This window comes from Abramis brama (assembly GCF_963993115.1).
Source record: "Abramis brama genome assembly, chromosome: 1".
In the NCBI taxonomy this organism is placed as follows: Eukaryota; Metazoa; Chordata; class Actinopteri; order Cypriniformes; family Leuciscidae; genus Abramis; species Abramis brama.
In genome coordinates this window covers 42827494-42844927 of record NC_139963.1, presented here as the reverse complement: position 1 = coordinate 42844927, position 17434 = coordinate 42827494, and the positions used below count along the sequence as shown (strand labels likewise).

General features: G+C 36.9%; 2 protein-coding genes across 4 annotated transcripts in view; both read left to right on the top strand.

Moving 5' to 3' along the window:
- Positions 1-266: 266 nt before the first annotated feature.
- Positions 267-5377, top strand: antkmt (adenine nucleotide translocase lysine methyltransferase). 3 transcript variants are annotated; one of them, XM_084129275.1, is made up of 8 exons: positions 289-327; positions 941-985; positions 1307-1363; positions 1448-1611; positions 1699-1803; positions 2320-2460; positions 4682-4732; positions 4864-5377. In XM_084129275.1, the coding sequence occupies exons 4-8, from the start codon at positions 1450-1452 to the stop codon at positions 5050-5052; spliced, it is 648 nt and encodes a 215-aa protein (XP_083985401.1). In that variant the 5' UTR covers positions 289-327; positions 941-985; positions 1307-1363; positions 1448-1449; the 3' UTR covers positions 5053-5377. The 3 variants fall into 3 exon arrangements, with proteins under 3 accessions (XP_083985399.1, XP_083985401.1, XP_083985400.1); XM_084129273.1 differs by lacking the exon at positions 941-985 and having other exon boundaries at positions 267-327; XM_084129274.1 differs by lacking the exons at positions 289-327; positions 941-985 and having other exon boundaries at positions 1010-1363.
- Positions 5378-7130: 1753 nt separating this feature from the next.
- Positions 7131-17434, top strand: part of LOC311092166 (exportin-6-like) — a 34983-nt gene continuing 24679 nt past the window's right edge. Inside the window, 6 exon segments of the mRNA XM_084128546.1 lie at positions 7131-7602; positions 9076-9166; positions 15243-15355; positions 16364-16561; positions 16646-16805; positions 16929-17006. Of these exon segments, the coding sequence (XP_083984672.1) occupies positions 7600-7602; positions 9076-9166; positions 15243-15355; positions 16364-16561; positions 16646-16805; positions 16929-17006 (643 nt within the window). The 5' untranslated portion in view covers positions 7131-7599.

Genomic DNA, 17434 nt, shown 5'->3' with positions numbered 1-17434 from the left:
TAATAAATGTTTATTTTTTTTTATTTTATTTTATGTATTTATTTTGATGCTTTAAAAAAAAAAAAATATATATATATATATATATATATATATATATATATATATATATATATATATATATATATATATATATATATATATATATATATATATAATTCATGACTATAACCCGTGAGTAGATTTTTTGTGTGTTTTTTGTTAACCCCATTATGTTACTTCAATTTTGAATTATGCGTTCAGTCGCCGGACCTTTATTTTGAATCTTCCAAAACCGGAAGTTGTTGTACTGCTGTAGTGTAAATTATGTTCTGACAGCGTACAGTGAAGGTTAGTTGGATGTTTTTGAATGTTTGTTCAAAGGTTTTATATTGTTTTCGTATTCCACTTTATAAAATAATGCGTTTAACACGTTCAGTGCATGACTTTGATGTGTCTGTGTTGTAAATATTTAGTAAAACAAAACTGATTGACCTCCAGAGATGTGAATGTTTCTCTTTTTTACAAATATCTTCATATTTAGGAATCGTGCGTTTTTATGCACAGAGCCGTTTCTTTTCATAGTTAGCCTTTTAGACATAATATGTGTGGAAAAGGTACCTAAGTTAATACAACACACACAGTGGGTTTACTGTACAACTCACAAGACGTGTCAATAAAATAACTTACATGTCAATAAAATGTCTTTATTGGACATTGGGGGTATTTTGTTGTGGTAAAAGAGGTTTAAATTATTAAAAGTGATTTATGCCCACATTGTCTATATCCTAATATGCCAATATATCATATACAATCTATAAGTGTTTATTATAAGTATATAATGATTTTTGTGATCTTGTCAAGTCAAGTCATCTCTATTTGTATAGCACTTTTTACAATACAGATTGTTTCACAGCAGCTTTACAGAGATAACAGGAACATAATGCAACAAAGTTTGTTTCAGCTGTACAGCAGATCTAGAAGAAAATAGCGTCATGGTCAAGCTTAAGTAAGTTCAGTGATGGTTTATTTTTGTTGTAAAAAAGTATAAATTCAGTTTCTTTATCTATACAACCACTCTGTAGAAAACCATGATGCCATCGTCCAGTTCAGTTCAGTTATCAACCATCTGTTAAGACTCGTCTTCATGAACTAACAATGTTACAACACTGATACTTGGTAACAACACACATTCCTAGAAAAACAGAGCAGCCGAATTATTCAGTTCCTCTAATATAAGGGACAGATGGTGCAATTAAAATCTGCAATTTAACCTCATCACTCAAAAATAAACTAAATTAAAGTGAATTTCTTCACCCTGCAACTTCAGGTCCAAGCCTGGACCTCAAACCACTAAGCAACTTTTAGGCATCAACCCATAGCTCAGGTATGTGTGCAATCTGAAAATGTTAAACGATATAAAATATGATGTGTAAGATCTGATATAGTCATACAGTGTTCATCTCTATAGCCATGGAAGACGACATACAGGAGGAGATGCTGTCCGAGTTCAGAGAGAGGCGTCTGGGCGGCTGGCAGATCCTGCAGCTGACGGCCGGCACGGGTCTGGCGCTCTATGCCGTCTGGGCAGGAATTCTGATGCCGGGGTTTCGCCGAGTGCCACTCAAATTACAGGTGAGGTTTGAGGAGCGTGTCGGTATTAATGCTGCACATGATGAGGGATTTATCAGCCCAATAACTGCTGCAGTGTTTGTGTTCCAGGTGCCTTACATGCCAGCGAGCAGAGCTCAAGTGTGTAACGTCATGACTCTTCTGAAGGGCAGATCTGGAGGCATCGCTGACCTGGGATCAGGGGACGGCAGGATTGTAAGTGATCCTCATACTTTTTCATTTAGTTTGGGGTCGGTAAGATTTTTAAATGTTTTTGAAAGGAGTCTCTTATGCTCACCAAGACTGCATTTATTTGATCAGACATACAGTGAACGAAGTAATATTGTGAAATATTATTACTATTCAAAATAGTTGTTTTCTGTTGTAATATATTGTTAAATGTAATTTATTCCTGTGATCAAAGCTGAATTTTCAGCATCATTACTCCAGTCTTCAGTGTCACATGATCCTTCAGAAATCATTCTAATATGATGATTTGATGCTCAAGAAACATTTCTGATTATTGCAAATGTTAAAAACAGTTGTGCTGCTTCATTCTTTGTGTGGAAACTGTGATATATTTTCTCAAGATTCTTTGATGAAGTTCAAAAGAACAGCATTTATTTGAAATAGAAATCTTTTGTAACATTATAATTGTCTTTACTCTCACTTTTGATTAAATTTTTTGAATGTTAGTATATGTGCTTATGTGTTTGTTGTAAATGTGTGCAGGTGTTAGAAGCGTGTCGTCAGGGTTTCTCTCCAGCGGTTGGTTTTGAGCTTAATCCTTGGCTTGTTCGTCTTGCACGCTTTCATGCGTGGAGAGCTGGACACCACAGAAGTGTTTCCTATCAGCGAGAGGACCTGTGGAAGGTATTGTGAACATCGAACAATCAAAATACTTTATTATATCCAAACAGATTATACAGATTATATCTATCTATTTATCTATCTATCTATCTATATATATATATATATATATATATATATATATGTGTGTGTGTGTGTGTGTGTATATATAAATATATAATACATATTTATGTGTGTGCTGTCAATCATCTGTAAAACATGTGCCAAATCGGCTGTGCTGTGGCGACCCCAAAAAAACGTGAGCAAGCCGAAAGAGAGAGTGCTGTCAATCTATTAAAAAACTCATTAATCACACATTTTCTGTAATTAATCATGATAAATTAATGATTAATCACACATTTTAATCACACATTTTCTGTAATTAATCATGATAAATTTCATATGAACATAATATTTTTATATTGTAATAATTTCACATTGAATCTCCAAATTGATGTAGAACCAACATAAAGATATTATAAATATCTTTATTTTAAATGTATTTTAAATACTTTTCCCTAAGTGCTATAAATGAAAGCTAGTATCATTGATGCCAGTACTGATACTGCTGTCTCTATTAATCTAATTGTTTTCCTCAATTTTAGCCATTAATTGTAGTCATTCAAAATTACAGTAGAACTAAAAAGGTATTATTTTTAACATTTAATAGGCTTTAAAAATATAACAACTTTTAATTGACCTTAAAGGGTTAGTTCACCCAAAAATGAAAGTTCTGTCATTAATTACTCACCCTCATGTTGTTCCAACCCCGTAAGACCTTCGTTCATCTTCGGAACACAAATTAAGATATTTTTGATGAAATCTGACAGCTGGATCACTCCTCCATAGGCTTCTGTGTTATTGAAACTTGCCGGCCCAGAAAAGTAAAAAAAAAAAAACTAAAATAACGACTTTATTCAACTCTTCATTTTCTTCTGTGTGGGCCTCTTGAGTGAGTTCACGTAGTGTAACAGTGAAGAACTTCTGGGTTGTACGTCACACGCATCACACACATGACCAGCGTCGGCCAATAGTGAGCCTACGTTCTGACGTACAACACAGAAGCGCTGCGCTGTTACACTACGTGAACTCACTCAAGAGGCCCACACAGAAGAAAATGAATAGTAGAATAAAGTCGTTATTTTTGCTTTTTTTTGCGCACTAAAAGTATTCTCGTCGCTTGATAAACTTAAGGTTGAGCCACTGTAGTCACTTGGACTATTGTAACGATGTCTTTACTAACTTTTCTGGGCCGGCAAGTTTCAATAACATAGAAGCCTATGGAGAAGTGATCCAGCACTCAGATTTCATCAAAAATATCTTAATTTGTGTTCCGAAGATGAAGATAAGATAAGGTCTTACGGGGTTGGAACAACATGAGGGTGAGTAATTACTCACATAATTACATTTTTTGGGTGAACTAACCCTTTAAAACCATCTTCACATAAACTGTATATGCATAAACTATAAATTGAACATAGATTAATCCTTATTAAAGCTACAAAAGTTATTCAGTCAAGAGCAGTGAGTGATTTTGTCTTTTGTTCTTTGATTAACATTAATGACAGACTGCAGCAGGTTTATTAGGCTGCTGTCACTTTAAGAAGACCTGACGCACACGGCACGGATCTGAAATGCATCCAATTTTCTCACAGCACATTACGCTCATTTAAGACTTTTTAAAACCATTTAAGACTGTACTTACGAGGATACTCGACAAAAACGAGCCGCTTCACACAAAGCGCGCCAGTACAGTTCTCTGTTGTGTCTTTTCGTGCTTGAATAGTTTAAAAGCACTTGAATGAATGAGAGCGTGATCATGTAATATAACGCAGCCATATTTTTAAAGCATTAAACTGAAAAAAAGCGTTAATTTTGACAGCACTAATATTGAAAGGAAAAAAAACTATATACACAAATAATTTACCCAGACATTATACAGCCATATTATAAATATTTTGTTATGCATAATATATATTTTATTTATATATAAATATATATATTCAAGTATTTTACCCAGTTATTAAACACCCATATTATACCCCAAACAAAATACCTGTGGAAGGTATTTTGAACATCTAAACACCTAAAATACTATATTATACTCAAACAGATTCTCCCATATAAATACACTGTCCTAAATTCTCATCCACGTACACATTTCTCATACAGAAGACAGATATGATTTCTTAACAATAGTGTGTGTAATATATGTGCATTTGTGTTTTTGCATGTGTATTTCCAGGTTGATCTCTCAGCGTATAAAAATGTCACAGTATTTCTAGCCCCTAGTGTGGTAAGTCCCACAGCGGTTCCTAAATCACTTAATAAGATGCAATACAATATACTTTATTCAATCAGTTCATACATTTGCATCATGCTATTGAGCCTAAAGGCCTCATATACCATGTATTGTGTGTTTATCAGTTAAGTCTTTTACAAGAGAAGCTACTGGCTGAGCTCCCTGAAGACGCTTTGATTGTGGCGGGACGTTTCCCGTTTCCTGATTGGACGGCGTGCAAACTAGAGGGTGAAGGTGCGGACAGAGCATGGGCCTATCGCATACAAGAACTGAGACGACGCTACCAGTCACAAGATACAAATGTCTCCAGATGACAATTTATTTATTTATTTTTTAAATCTGCTTTCATATTTAAGCTTGGTTTTTGTTTTATCATGTTTTACAGAATTGTTTTATGCACAGAAAGTTTTAAAAATCTTTTAAATATGAATTATATAATTTGCATTGTGCTCTCACTCTTAAGCGAAACAACACATAAGATGTCGAAAAACAAAGTCGGTGTCTGTGGGAGTTCCTTAAAGGCTTCAAACCCATGGATGACTTCCTGTTTCTTAATGTGACCTAGATAATGTCATGTGTACAGTCTCTTTAAGTGTTTCTCTTTTTCAGAAAAAAGGAAATAAACCATGTTTATTGTGAGTCATCTTAAATTAATATATTGTGTGAGAAGTGTATGTTTCTGAATGTTTACTACGCATTCTGCAAGTCTTACTCAACGTGCACTTGAGTTGATGGGTTGCATAATGTGAAGTCGTTGAGCAAACCACATGAAACGATGAGCAAGAGAACGGCAAGCTCTTCCCTTTCAAGTTCAGAAATGACAGGCTGACACAGACAAAGCTTTATGGTATTGGCCATTTGGTCTATGCTGATATTTACAAAGCCAGTGAATTATACAATGCACACACATATATACAATGGATTTTAATGATTAGAAGTACTCAAACTATATTTATTCAAAATCACAAATATTAAAAACAACAACAACAAAACTGCTATCCACTGAGAAAGCCATTTGTATATGTTGGAACTGATGTCAAACGAAATCACTTCGTATTGACCATTGGAAAGAACAATAGCGGAATAGGGAATACCAGACGATTAACAAAATGAAACAAACGATACAATTTTTTTTTTTAAACATCTAACAGTACAGTTATATAATAAAAAAAAACCTAATGTAACTGGAAAGAAAATAAATGTATCGTATAAATGGGGTCTTTATACAAGAAACTACATAGGACTCATCTAGACTGAGAAGCTCTGCTATTAGAGGATGCATTTGTGCAATAATGAGGCAATACCTGCACACATAGTGCATACTGTACTCAACATGTGTCTTGTTGCGGCAGGTTTCATCCGGCCCGAGATTAAGATTTAACTTCCGGTAGTTTAATGGTTTGAGTGAAATCACCTAATATCTAGTTCCTAATTACAGTTTTCTGTCGAGCGCATTAGTGTCTTCCTCCAGGGGCGCTTGACGGCTCACGACGCCGAATCCCCTATCGAGACACTTCAAATCTCAGAACGTTTAATGTCTTATTGGAGATATTTTCATCATTTAAAGTATAACAATTTAATTAAAATGATTATAAATATACATGCTTGACATGCGAATGGACATTTTCATCTGAATCAACTATGAAAGTATTTAAAGTACAAGCCGTATTAGCAATCACAAACGACTGTGACTGGGGCATTCTGACCAGCGCTGAGAAAAGTAACACGTACCACGTGACTCCGAAAGCGAAAGAAAACGGTGTTTAAAATGAAACTCCTTTTTAAATGTTTTCATATACTTTTAAAAAAGTCATCTAATGTCCTGCAAAACATTTTACAACGTTTAAGTAGATTTTGGTATGATCATGTGAGCTGTGTAGGTTGATATTTTTGTTCTAAAATAAATAAATAAACAGAAAAAATAAATAAATAAATGCAAATCGTACACCGTACACATAAATACAAAAATGAACTTAAAGTTTCGGTTCAAAGTGTTTATAAAGTATTATTGTTTCTGTTGTTATTATTATTATAATTACCGGATAGGGTACAACATTAGCTGCCAAACTAAAAAAAACGTTGCATACATTTTGTTACATTTTTTCGGGGCTTTTTTGTTTGTTGTTTGTCCAAAAAAACGTTATGTATAATTTGAAGGGTTTTTTTTTACCATTTATAAAATCGAAAAATTTTGGTTTGCAAAGAGTCCACATGATATTTTCCCAATAAAATAAATAATTGCACAATGGATTGTTCGAGAAAATAAAAACCTAACTAAAGACCCATCGCTCCTGACCAATTAGAGACAACTTCGACTCTTTAAGCCCCGCCCATCTAAGTAGACACTCTTTCACACTAATTTCCGTTCTACCCTTTCATTTCTAATTCTGTGAGGAAGATGTCACTTCCGGTAGGTTAATGGGCAGAGGAGAGGAAGCTACGAGAGGCCTGCACGGAAAGAGAGATCCCACTAACCCAAGGAGTGGCACTGTCAGACTTTCTGAGGGCTCAAATTAAAGCTCCGAGTCCCACACAGCGCTAGCACCACCCGAGGCGTGAAGAATAGAGTCCCGGCACATTTTCCAGACCGCTGTTTGGTTGATCTTCTCTCTGTTTCGCAGTAGTTTTATGCGCGTTGTCTCCGTGTATCCGGGCAGCGTCAGTTCCAGTCTCGCGCTAGATCAACAATAATAACAAGTGTCCCGGAGCCCGAAGCCGGGGTCCACCGGGCGTGTGCGGGACAGTGATGCGGGGTTTCGGTGCTTCCAGAAGGTGAAACACAAAGGCCCCATAGGAAGCATGAGCGAGCAGATCCAGATTCATCTCATATCATAGCCGCATAAAAGCTCAAGAGCCCGGGCATGGTGAGTCAATATGAAAGCAAAAATATTTATATGTTGTATATTTGATCCAAAATGTCTCTTATGTAATCGTGAACTTTCTATATGTGCACCAATGCCTGGAGGTTGCATTGCTTTTGAAGCGTTTGTGCTTCTTTGTTCATCTGTAAATTGTCATACGACATTGTGTTAGAAGCACTGATTTGATTTAAGCACCTGTCAGAAACACTTAACGTCAATTTTATGTGCGTATTTCCGTAATGTGATTTCTTATAATAGATTGTGAGACCTATAGGAGACATAGATCTGTCAGATAAAGAAGGTTAATCAAATGCATGAGATATTCTGTCTTCAAGGGATGAAACCAGATGATAGTCACATAAATGAAAGCGAGCACTATTTCTTCTGCGTGTGAATGTAACGGTGTGTGTCCTCTCGAGTTATTGACAGTCTGATGAGTATGAGGAAATCAGAGGCATTCTTCTGCTGTCCCGTGACGTCACACACTGGAGCAATGCAACATGTTGTGACTCATACGAAGAATTCAAAACCCTGAGCATCATCATCGTCATCTTCATCACCATCAGCCCACTTCCTGCATTCGTCTTTCCTTTTACTTTTCAGTGCATTCTCACTTTTTTTTTGTAGTATTCTTTTTTTGTTTTTGCAAGTATTTTGAGGCTGAGAGTGCACTGAAAAAGGGAACTGATAAGAAAAAAATAACATGATGCATCTCACTTAGTCTTTAAGGGTTAATGCAGAACTAAAAATAGAACAAATACCCCCCCCCCCCCCCAGAAGTATTTCCATAATTGTATCGTCCTCATGATGGTCCAAACCTGTGTGCCTTTCTTTAAAAGATGTTTTGAAGAACAAAACACCACAGAAACATTTTTCCCCAAAAATCTTCTTTTGTGTCCCACAGAAGTCAGTCATACATGACGTGAGGGTAAATACTATTTAAGGGTAAACTTCTTATTTTTGAGTGAATAATCCCTTTATGAGCTGTTAACAATTTCACAAAACACAAATAATAGTTTACGACGACAACAACAGCGTAAATACAACCAGGAAAGCAGAAAACAGTCCAAAGCAGGAGGCTAAAAATTTGGGAGCTTGCAAATCAGTTGTGAAAACATTCGAGGAATATATTGCGGAGTCTAAAATGGGACTTTATGTATATTAACAGTAATTCACAGTGTCCTTGATAGAAAAAAAAATCATTGTATTGTGTATTCACAGTTCGATTATATGCGATTAGACTGTTTGATGCATTGCATGGTTGCATTAAAAGTTCAGATTGAAATGCCTTATCTCATCTTTCTCTTCTGCCCTTCCCCCCATCTCTCTCTCTCTCTCTGTCTCTCTCTCTCTCTCTCTCTCTCTCTCTCTCTCTCTCTCTCTCTCTCTCTCTCTCTGTCTCTGTCTCTCTCTCTGTCTCTCTCTCTCTCTCTCTCTCTCTCTCTCTCTCTCTCTCTCTCTCTCTCTCGTCTGCAGGCGTCAGAGGAGTCCTCCTTACGGGCCCTGGAGAGTCTTATGACAGAGTTTTTTCACAGCTGCACCACTAATGACCGCAAGAGAGAGATCGGTGAGCATACGCCTGACGCTGGCCTTCACACCCTCATCATTTCCTGATTTGCAGAGTCATCCTCTGTGCTGTTATTAGCTGAATAGGCTTGTTATGTCTGTCTCGTATCAATAGACATCCTATTTTCTCTTCTGAAACACAAACATACTGAAATGTTAACATGTGATCGCCTACATTTGCTTTAATGATGCCTATTCAGTGTTTGAAAAATTGTCTAGTGTGGTGCGCTTGGAGGAGGACAGTTGCTGTTAAATCTAAGCGGCAAGACAAGTAACGACAAGTGTTAAATATGGTGAAGTCTGTGAAACTTGCCACTGTTTCTGTCTGTGTGTAGCACCTACCGCTCTGCAGGTCCATCTGAAGAAACCAGTGTTAGAAACCAGCAGCTGAAGTTTATTTTGAACTGGATACTTGATCATTTCAGTCTGATCTGAACAGTTTGAGCGGCTCATTTCAGCGCCATTTATTTTATATTACTCATTTCATATGAAATGATGGTCTTTACATGAAAGTTTTTAAAATGACCTATTATGCTTTTTTTTTTTTACATGCTCAACTTTCTTTAATGTGAAATGTTGCTGTTTAAAGCAACACTGTGTAACTTTTCGACCTTCATAATATATTTCCAAAACCCTTGTGATGGTACATGGACTTACAATAGGTTGAATGACACGTCTGCCATAGCCTGACGGAGTCTGTATCGCTTTTACTGGCACTATGTAACTTCGGGGTTCGGGTAGTTACCCGAGCACAAAAAGAACTACAAAATTCGACTGCTTTACGGCATACGTCACTTCCCCCACCACTTCGTCAAATTTGGACGCGAGAGGCCAACCAGCGTTTGTTTTTCCGGCTTTCATGCGTATGTTTTTGGGGGTGTTTACACCTGGCCACTTCATGCGTTTTCTCAATTCGGATAGCTATCCGATCGTGAAAAGACCAGGTGTAAATGCCCTCCGAAACGCATTCGAGACGGATTTGAAACCGATCGCTCAAAACCACTTCAGGAGGAGGTCTGAGACGCATTCCAGATGAAACTGGACAAGTGTAAAAATGCATCTGGTTGTTGAAACCACATATGTAAATTGTACTCCTCCCAAAAATGCTAAAAAAATAAATAAATACACGCGTTATAGGCTATATGTAATGTGATAGCCAGATATGACGACGCTACTGGAATCACCGCAGATGAGCAGCTGAGTAAGTTATGTATTCATCAAGCCAACGTGCAAACTATCGCAAATCAAAGTGAAAGTAAGTCGCAGACGCTTAACACACAATCATCATCATTAAAAGTAAATAAATGAAATGATCTTACCAGGGCTGTTGCTGCTCTCTCTTATTGCGGTCTCTGATTTTGAAAATTTAGCTGATGATCAATAAAATGCCGCTCGTATCTGTTGCTTTCAGTGACGTGCACTCCAATAAACATGCATATATATCACGGGAATTGAAGATCGGATTTAAATCCGTTTCGCAAAAACACATTTATGTGACCAGGTGTAAATGGAATCGTTTTGATATATCAGATAGCTATCCGATCTGAGAAAACGCATGAAGTGGCCAGGTGTAAACAGCCCCATGGCCAAAGCAGCAACGGACAAAAAAAAAAGGTCAGAAGTAGGCTAACTAGCCTAATGACTGCAGGCTGATAGTCATGTTTGTTTATTTATTTTTCTGGTGAAAGTGTTTTGCCTCAGGCTATAATGCAAATTGATTTTTCAACTTTGCAGATTCATCTATGGTAGCTTGATATTATAATGTTGACGATATATGGCTATTACCTACCCCACAAACATTGAATTGAATTAGAATTCTGTAAAACAGTAGTCAAAAGGCTATTATAATGACGCTGGCTTGTAAACGTGAGCTACGCGATCTTTTGGCGCTTGAAAAAAATAAAACCCATGAAATTATATTCATATGACATGCTGAAATATGCCACTGTACCTGGGTTGAAGACATTTCACACGCAACGCAGGCAGTCTGCCCAAGACGTGAGAACTCCTTCTGCAGAGTTTGGGTAACGGCTTGTCAACAAATGCACGTGTTAACCATGTAATCATGACAGATTTTACGACAGTAGTAGAAGACAATACTGTTTCCCAACTGTAGGGGGAGCCCGAGAGCAAAAGTTACTTAGTGTTGCTTTAAGCATGAAAAAGGTCTGCAAAGTTAGGGCCGGTTCACACAGACTCAGTTTTTAGAAAGCTGTGTTATGCTGGAGATGCTGCAAAAGTTGCTAGACACGTTTAACGTTAACGGTTAAAGACATCAGTCTAGTGCAAGTTTACATCGAAAAAGTAGTGCAGTGGAATAGAAAAACTCATTATGTGTGAATGGTCCCTTAGAAAGCACACACTTCCTCCAGAGGGAATTTTTATCTATATCAGTAACACTGTTTCTGAACTCCCTGAAACGCCTCTATTGTAGTCTTGAGTTTCTTTCAGGGACAAACACGTCACAATATTCCTAATTTAAATAATTCCAGCCCAAGGCATACACAAGAATAAAGGGGGGGCGAGGCCTGTTTGAGTTAGTTAGTAGTGTGTTGAAACTCAGGGTTATGGTAAGTGGGACACTCCTGAAACACACCAAAGCAGTTGACCAATCACAACACACTGATCCAACCAACCAATCAGAGCACACTGAGCTTTTAGAAGGGAGGGGCTTCATAGAGAGAGAAACTAAATGAGCGTTACTGACAGACTGAGAAGAGAGGTGCTGCAACAATGTCTCCTTTCACACAGCAATCTTGGTAAATTACCATAACGACTTTTCCGGCGAATACACAAATATGCTGTTCACACTATAAACGATGGTCTGTCTTTTTACTGGTAAGATGCTATTCAAACAACAGTACCAAAATACCACTAAATATAGCCTATATATTTTTTTCTTCTGAATGACGAGCATTAGAGGATGATCACACAGAACATGACTTTGCTCTTAAAAACATGAGATGCATAATCGTTACTATAGTATTGCAGTTACTATAGTACGCAATAGTACATGCAGAGTCGCAGTGCTGATGAAAGGAAAAGAGGGCAGGGTCTCAAGCGTAAGACGTGGCACAATGGTCAGTCGTCCGTCTAGCACATGTTTACATAGAAAAACAATTAAAAGCAGCAGAGCTTTATGACTGGCCCAAAGCAGGCTTCTTACGTCAGCGCGTTCAGACCTCATACATGCTCATACCGGTAAACTTCATTATTTGTTTACACAAAGCATCATACCGGTAATTTACTGGTAATGTTACAACTATTTTTTTGTTAAAATTCAAGCTTAGATACCTTTTCTATTCCAGACCCCAAAAACAAAATCCAGACTTTGAAAGAGGGCATAATGAGTCCACTTTGAAGGCACAGCTGCACAAAAACAGAAAGACTATGACTATTGTTGGTTCTGTGACAAATTGCTTGTGTTCCTTTATTGTAAATGTGTTTATACTTGTAGTTCGGTTCTAAAAACATTTAGTCCTGGTCCGATTAGTGTTCAGATTGCCATTTTTATCGCCAAACAAAAGATACCGAACTTAAAGGCATATGTTCACAACCTGATCGTTCGTCTTTTATGACGTATTGCCTATTTTGAAAGAGAACTTCCCGAATATCCAAACCGATGCTGTGCTGCGCTTAATGCACTCGCTGCATGTGCGTAGCTACATATGATGGTATTTTGACCAGCTGAGAATTCGTGAAGAGCTTAAAAATGTGTAAAGGAATCAAAACAGCGGCAGGAATGACGAGAAAAAACGATATGCGTGAGCACTCTGTCCTTTTTAGCGTCTAGTCTTCCTGTTTTTGGTTCGTTTACATGTCTTTGTTCATATTTCAGTCGAACCGCACCAGGGTTTGTTTGGAAGCGGACCGAGACTCTTCTTTTCAGCAGTCTCAGTCCGCTTGTTTGGTGGCACCAGGGTTCAGATGGCGGCGTTCACACTTATTCTAATTAATTTGAACTAACAGAGCAATCGCACCAGGGTTCGTTTTAATCCAAACATGCCAAGTGTGAACACACCATAAGTCGCTTTGGGTAAAAGCGTCTGCTAAATGCTGTTTTGATGCAACAAAGCCTGTAAAACTCATAAGTGAAACTCAAATAAAAATAAATGATCATGCGACCCCTTTAAGGTGATATTTCGTGGGTTGGAGACCACATTCATGACATTTAGTTTTGTAAAATGCTTGGTATTTGGGTTTGTTTGGGTGCATTTGGCCAAAGATTTAGTCCAAATCCTGTGGCCAAACATGGTGCTTTGAAACTCAGGACATGTATTTCGATGTATGGTCATTGTACATTTCTCAGCAGTGACATTTTTGTAGAAAATAACCCTTTGTGAAACTGGTCAAACTAAATAGACTGCCTGTGAATCAGACCCAGAATAAAGCCCTATTCGCACGGGATTAGTAATTACCTAGGGACCTCCGGTAATTTGTAATAATCGCAGAGGTCGTCTGTGATTTTTATCCCGTGCGAATCTGGCATGTCTGTAAAAATGTCTGTAAAAATTCCCCCGAAAATTACCTACCGTATTTTGGCCAACACATGGGTCCTCTGATAATACCAGTCCCGTGCGAATCCCCATGTCTGTGATTTGGGCTGTTTTTCTGTGAGCCTATCGTTTTCTAAAGAACGTAAAAAAAAGAGTAAAAATGATATAAAATGAAATAAACCAAATAAAATGAATAGAAAAACAAGCCTATCGTGACGTTTCGGTATTTATAATACCTTCTTCAGGCAGGCTTGTTGTAAATATGGACAAAGAATAAAAGAAAAAGAAGATATATTATATATTTATACAATAATATGATATTCTATAATATATTTCTCTAATAAATTGGTTTTAAATAAGTTCTTTTTTTGAATTGCAATACTGCAGCGCGATCTTCGTTTCAGCACGTTCAGCTAGTGAAGTGTGAATGGGTGGGCGCACGCTGTAAAGTCCGTAAACTCGAGGGAATTACGAACATTTATTTGCCCGTGTGAATAAGCCACCAAAAACACAGACGTCAGGGGGTAATTTCCTAATTACAGAGGTCCAGGGGTAATACTAATCCCGTGCGAATAGGGCTTAAGTCACGCATTGCACCGGAAATGCACAGTTTCAAAGTCCAGGGTTGATGGTATCTAAGATCCCAACACATGATGCCTCGTGTTATATTGTTTCACTTTTTTTGTAAATGTATTATTGATTTTATCCACCCAAATATGATGAGAAATTTATCCCTTTGAAATGGCTTGATTTATGTTAATCTCTACGACTACATAATCCAGTCCATAACGCAATAGAAAAATAAAGAAAAATGTAGGCTAGATTTAGGAAGTTTAATTTATGAAGTGTGAATGAGATATTTACTGAAGCGTTTTGTCACATTAGTGCATGTGGAAGTCGAGTGTACTTGTTGTCTTTTTAGAGCCTACATCTATATGATCTTTCACCCTGTTTCACACCATGTTTTCAGACTAAACCCGATGTTAAACTATCAGATGCGGCCCAGTTTCTCAGTTCCTAATTGTCACGAGAGGTGTTTTTCACAATATTGTCATTACAAAAATCTGCCATATTTAATGGAGGCAAAAAGGTAGTGCTGGTAATGTGCAGTGTTAAGTGTTCACTTCCAAGGGAACACAACAAGCGTATTGATTCAAGCCTTTAGATGAAACATCTATCAAATGAATGTATGTAACTAATGAAGTTATTGTGATGTAGCTCTAACTAACAAACACACTGTAATTTGAACTCGACTGGTTTTTGAAATGCGCATACGTGTAGGTGTGCAACAAAGCTATGTTTTCTTTTTCATGCAAATATGCAAAACTCTGTGTACAAGAAGCATTTGTTAACTTTGAACTAGAATTGAGTTCAAGTTGTGGGAACAGTAGCTTGTATAGGCCCTCTTCATTGCGTTTGAGTTCAACTCTTGTGTTCGTCATTGAAGGAAGTTTCTGCTGAGTGTTTGTTTGGTGTTAATTGCAACAAACCTAACTAAACATTAATATCTTTCACCGTGTGCTTTGTTTCAATTAGATAAGAATGTGTTTTGCAATGAGTGTTTTGTGTTGTTTATTGCAGAAGAGCTGCTGAACAGTTTCGCGGGGCAGCCCGGCTCGTGGAGGCACTGCCTCTACTTCCTCTCCAACAGCAGAAATGAATATGTCATGATGTACAGCCTTACTGTGTTCGAGGTAAAATTAATTTCAGTTCATTATCTTAGGTAGATTAACTTCACGAAAATTGCTAAGTCCATGTTCAAGTCATACACTAATGTTCAAAAGTTCAAAAAAGTTTTTTGGGATGTTTATTTCCTCTCTTCATCGCATTTATTTGATCAAAAATACAGAAAAAAAACAGTAATATTGTGAAATATGATTACAATTTTAAATAATTGTCTTCTATTTCAATATATTTTAAAATGTAATTTATTCTTGTGGTGAAAGTAGAATTTTCAGTAAAATTATAATTATTCTAATAAATCATTATAATATGCTGTTTTGCTGCTCAAGAAACAATTATTTTTATAAATGTTGAAAACAGCATTTATTTAATATTTAAAGAGGGTTCAAAAGAAATCTTTATGAATTGAACAATACGGACTTTATGATCATTATGAATGTCATTCCTGCCACTTTTAATTTAATGTTTCCTTATTAAATTATTTTAAATGTATTTTATTTATTTTCATCTTCCTGACCACAAAATTTTAAGCGGTAGTGTATTTCGCCACAAAATCGAAAGGGAAAAAAAGAAAGAACTTTATTTAGCCTTTAGGATTTTTAGCTTTTTGTAAAATAGTTGTATTCACCCCCTAATTGTCATTGCCGATTTAAAAAAAAAAAAAAAATCATTAAAATTATATATTTAAATCATACATTAAAGTATACCATGTGAACTGCATAGTAGCATTTTATTTTTATTTTAAAAAATCGTTTCCTTTGGAGGATTTTTTTTCATTAGTACAATAATGCCAGTCTTTTAGTTTTTAATTTTAAGGGGAATTGGCATGATGATAATATCACAGTGCAAATAAACACACCTTACTGGAAAACAAAACAAACTAATAGGCTTAATATTCTTGAAATATGACCTGGATATGTTTGTGTAATTATCCTAAAATACAATATGCAAGCACAGGTATCTACTGTGTTTATGATATGAGATATGACGACAATAAATTTGTCGATCGTCCTATGCAGAATCTTGTGAACAAGATGTGGGTCGGTGTAGCCAGTGAGGACAAAGCAGAACTTCGGAGCTGTTTGCCCAAGCTTCTGCTATCCCAGCATGCACTGCTGCCTTTCTTCATCCGAAACAAACTCTGCAAAGTCATCGTTGACATTGGACGCCAGGACTGGCCTATGTTCTACCATGACTTCTTCAGCAACACCTTACAGGTACCTGTTATTCTTTACTGCTGTTACTATTGAATGATATTAAAACGAACTGAACTGGCTTCATCTTTGTGGTGTGTGTTGCAGTTAGTGCAGTCGCCGTCTCTCGCGCCGCTGGGTTTGGTTCTGCTCAAGATGACCTCAGAAGAGCTGGTCTGTCCCAGAGAAGACTTGAGCGTCGCTCGTAAAGAGGAGCTGAAGAAACTCCTGCTGGATCAGATCCCCACCGTACTGAACCTTCTGACTGGTGAGACACTCATAACAGTTTCATTGAAAGTATATGTGGGTGTAACTATTCTTTAAGCACTGGAACCTGTATCATGTGATTAGGCTTGCAGTTTCATTTTTAACAACTCTGTTTTGCTCGCAGGTATTCTGGAGACGGTGTGGGACAAACACAGTGTTACAGTCACCACTCCCCCTCCATCCCCCACGTCAAGAGAGTCAGGTGAGCTTCTTCTTTCCTCTTTTGCCACTGGGCCACTTTGAAAAGTGAGGTCTTCATCAGTGGTACCAGTTAGTGCTCAAAATCTCACATTTTCATACGAATTCATGCAAAATTTCCACCTAGTAAAATAGTTGTTTTCTTGTGAGATTTGGTTGGGGAAAAAGCATTTGAAAAGTTGCTTGTCTGCAGCTTTTGCTTGTTTTTTGCCACTACATAAATACATTTTTGCATGTTCTATAATCCTGTAGCCTGAGCAATTTAGTAGTAAAATTTCATTTTTCAGTCTTTTTTTTTCTTCCATCAAGTAATCAATTAATAAAACATTTAATCTAATTTGTATTTAAACTAAATTTAATTAAACTAATTTCATTAGTAAACCTTAGCTAAAACAGTTCTGATGCCTAACAAATTTAATTAACTGAAAATGT

Excerpts from the sequence above, each read along its gene's own strand:
- antkmt (XM_084129273.1), top strand. The coding sequence starts at position 1,450 with ATGGAAGACGACATACAGGAGGAGATGCTGTCCGAGTTCAGAGAGAGG. Across the intron at positions 2,461-4,681 it reads AGCGAGAGGACCTGTGGAAG|GTTGATCTCTCAGCGTATAA; the intron begins GTATTGTGAACA and ends GTGTATTTCCAG. Across the intron at positions 4,733-4,863 it reads TATTTCTAGCCCCTAGTGTG|TTAAGTCTTTTACAAGAGAA; the intron begins GTAAGTCCCACA and ends TGTGTTTATCAG.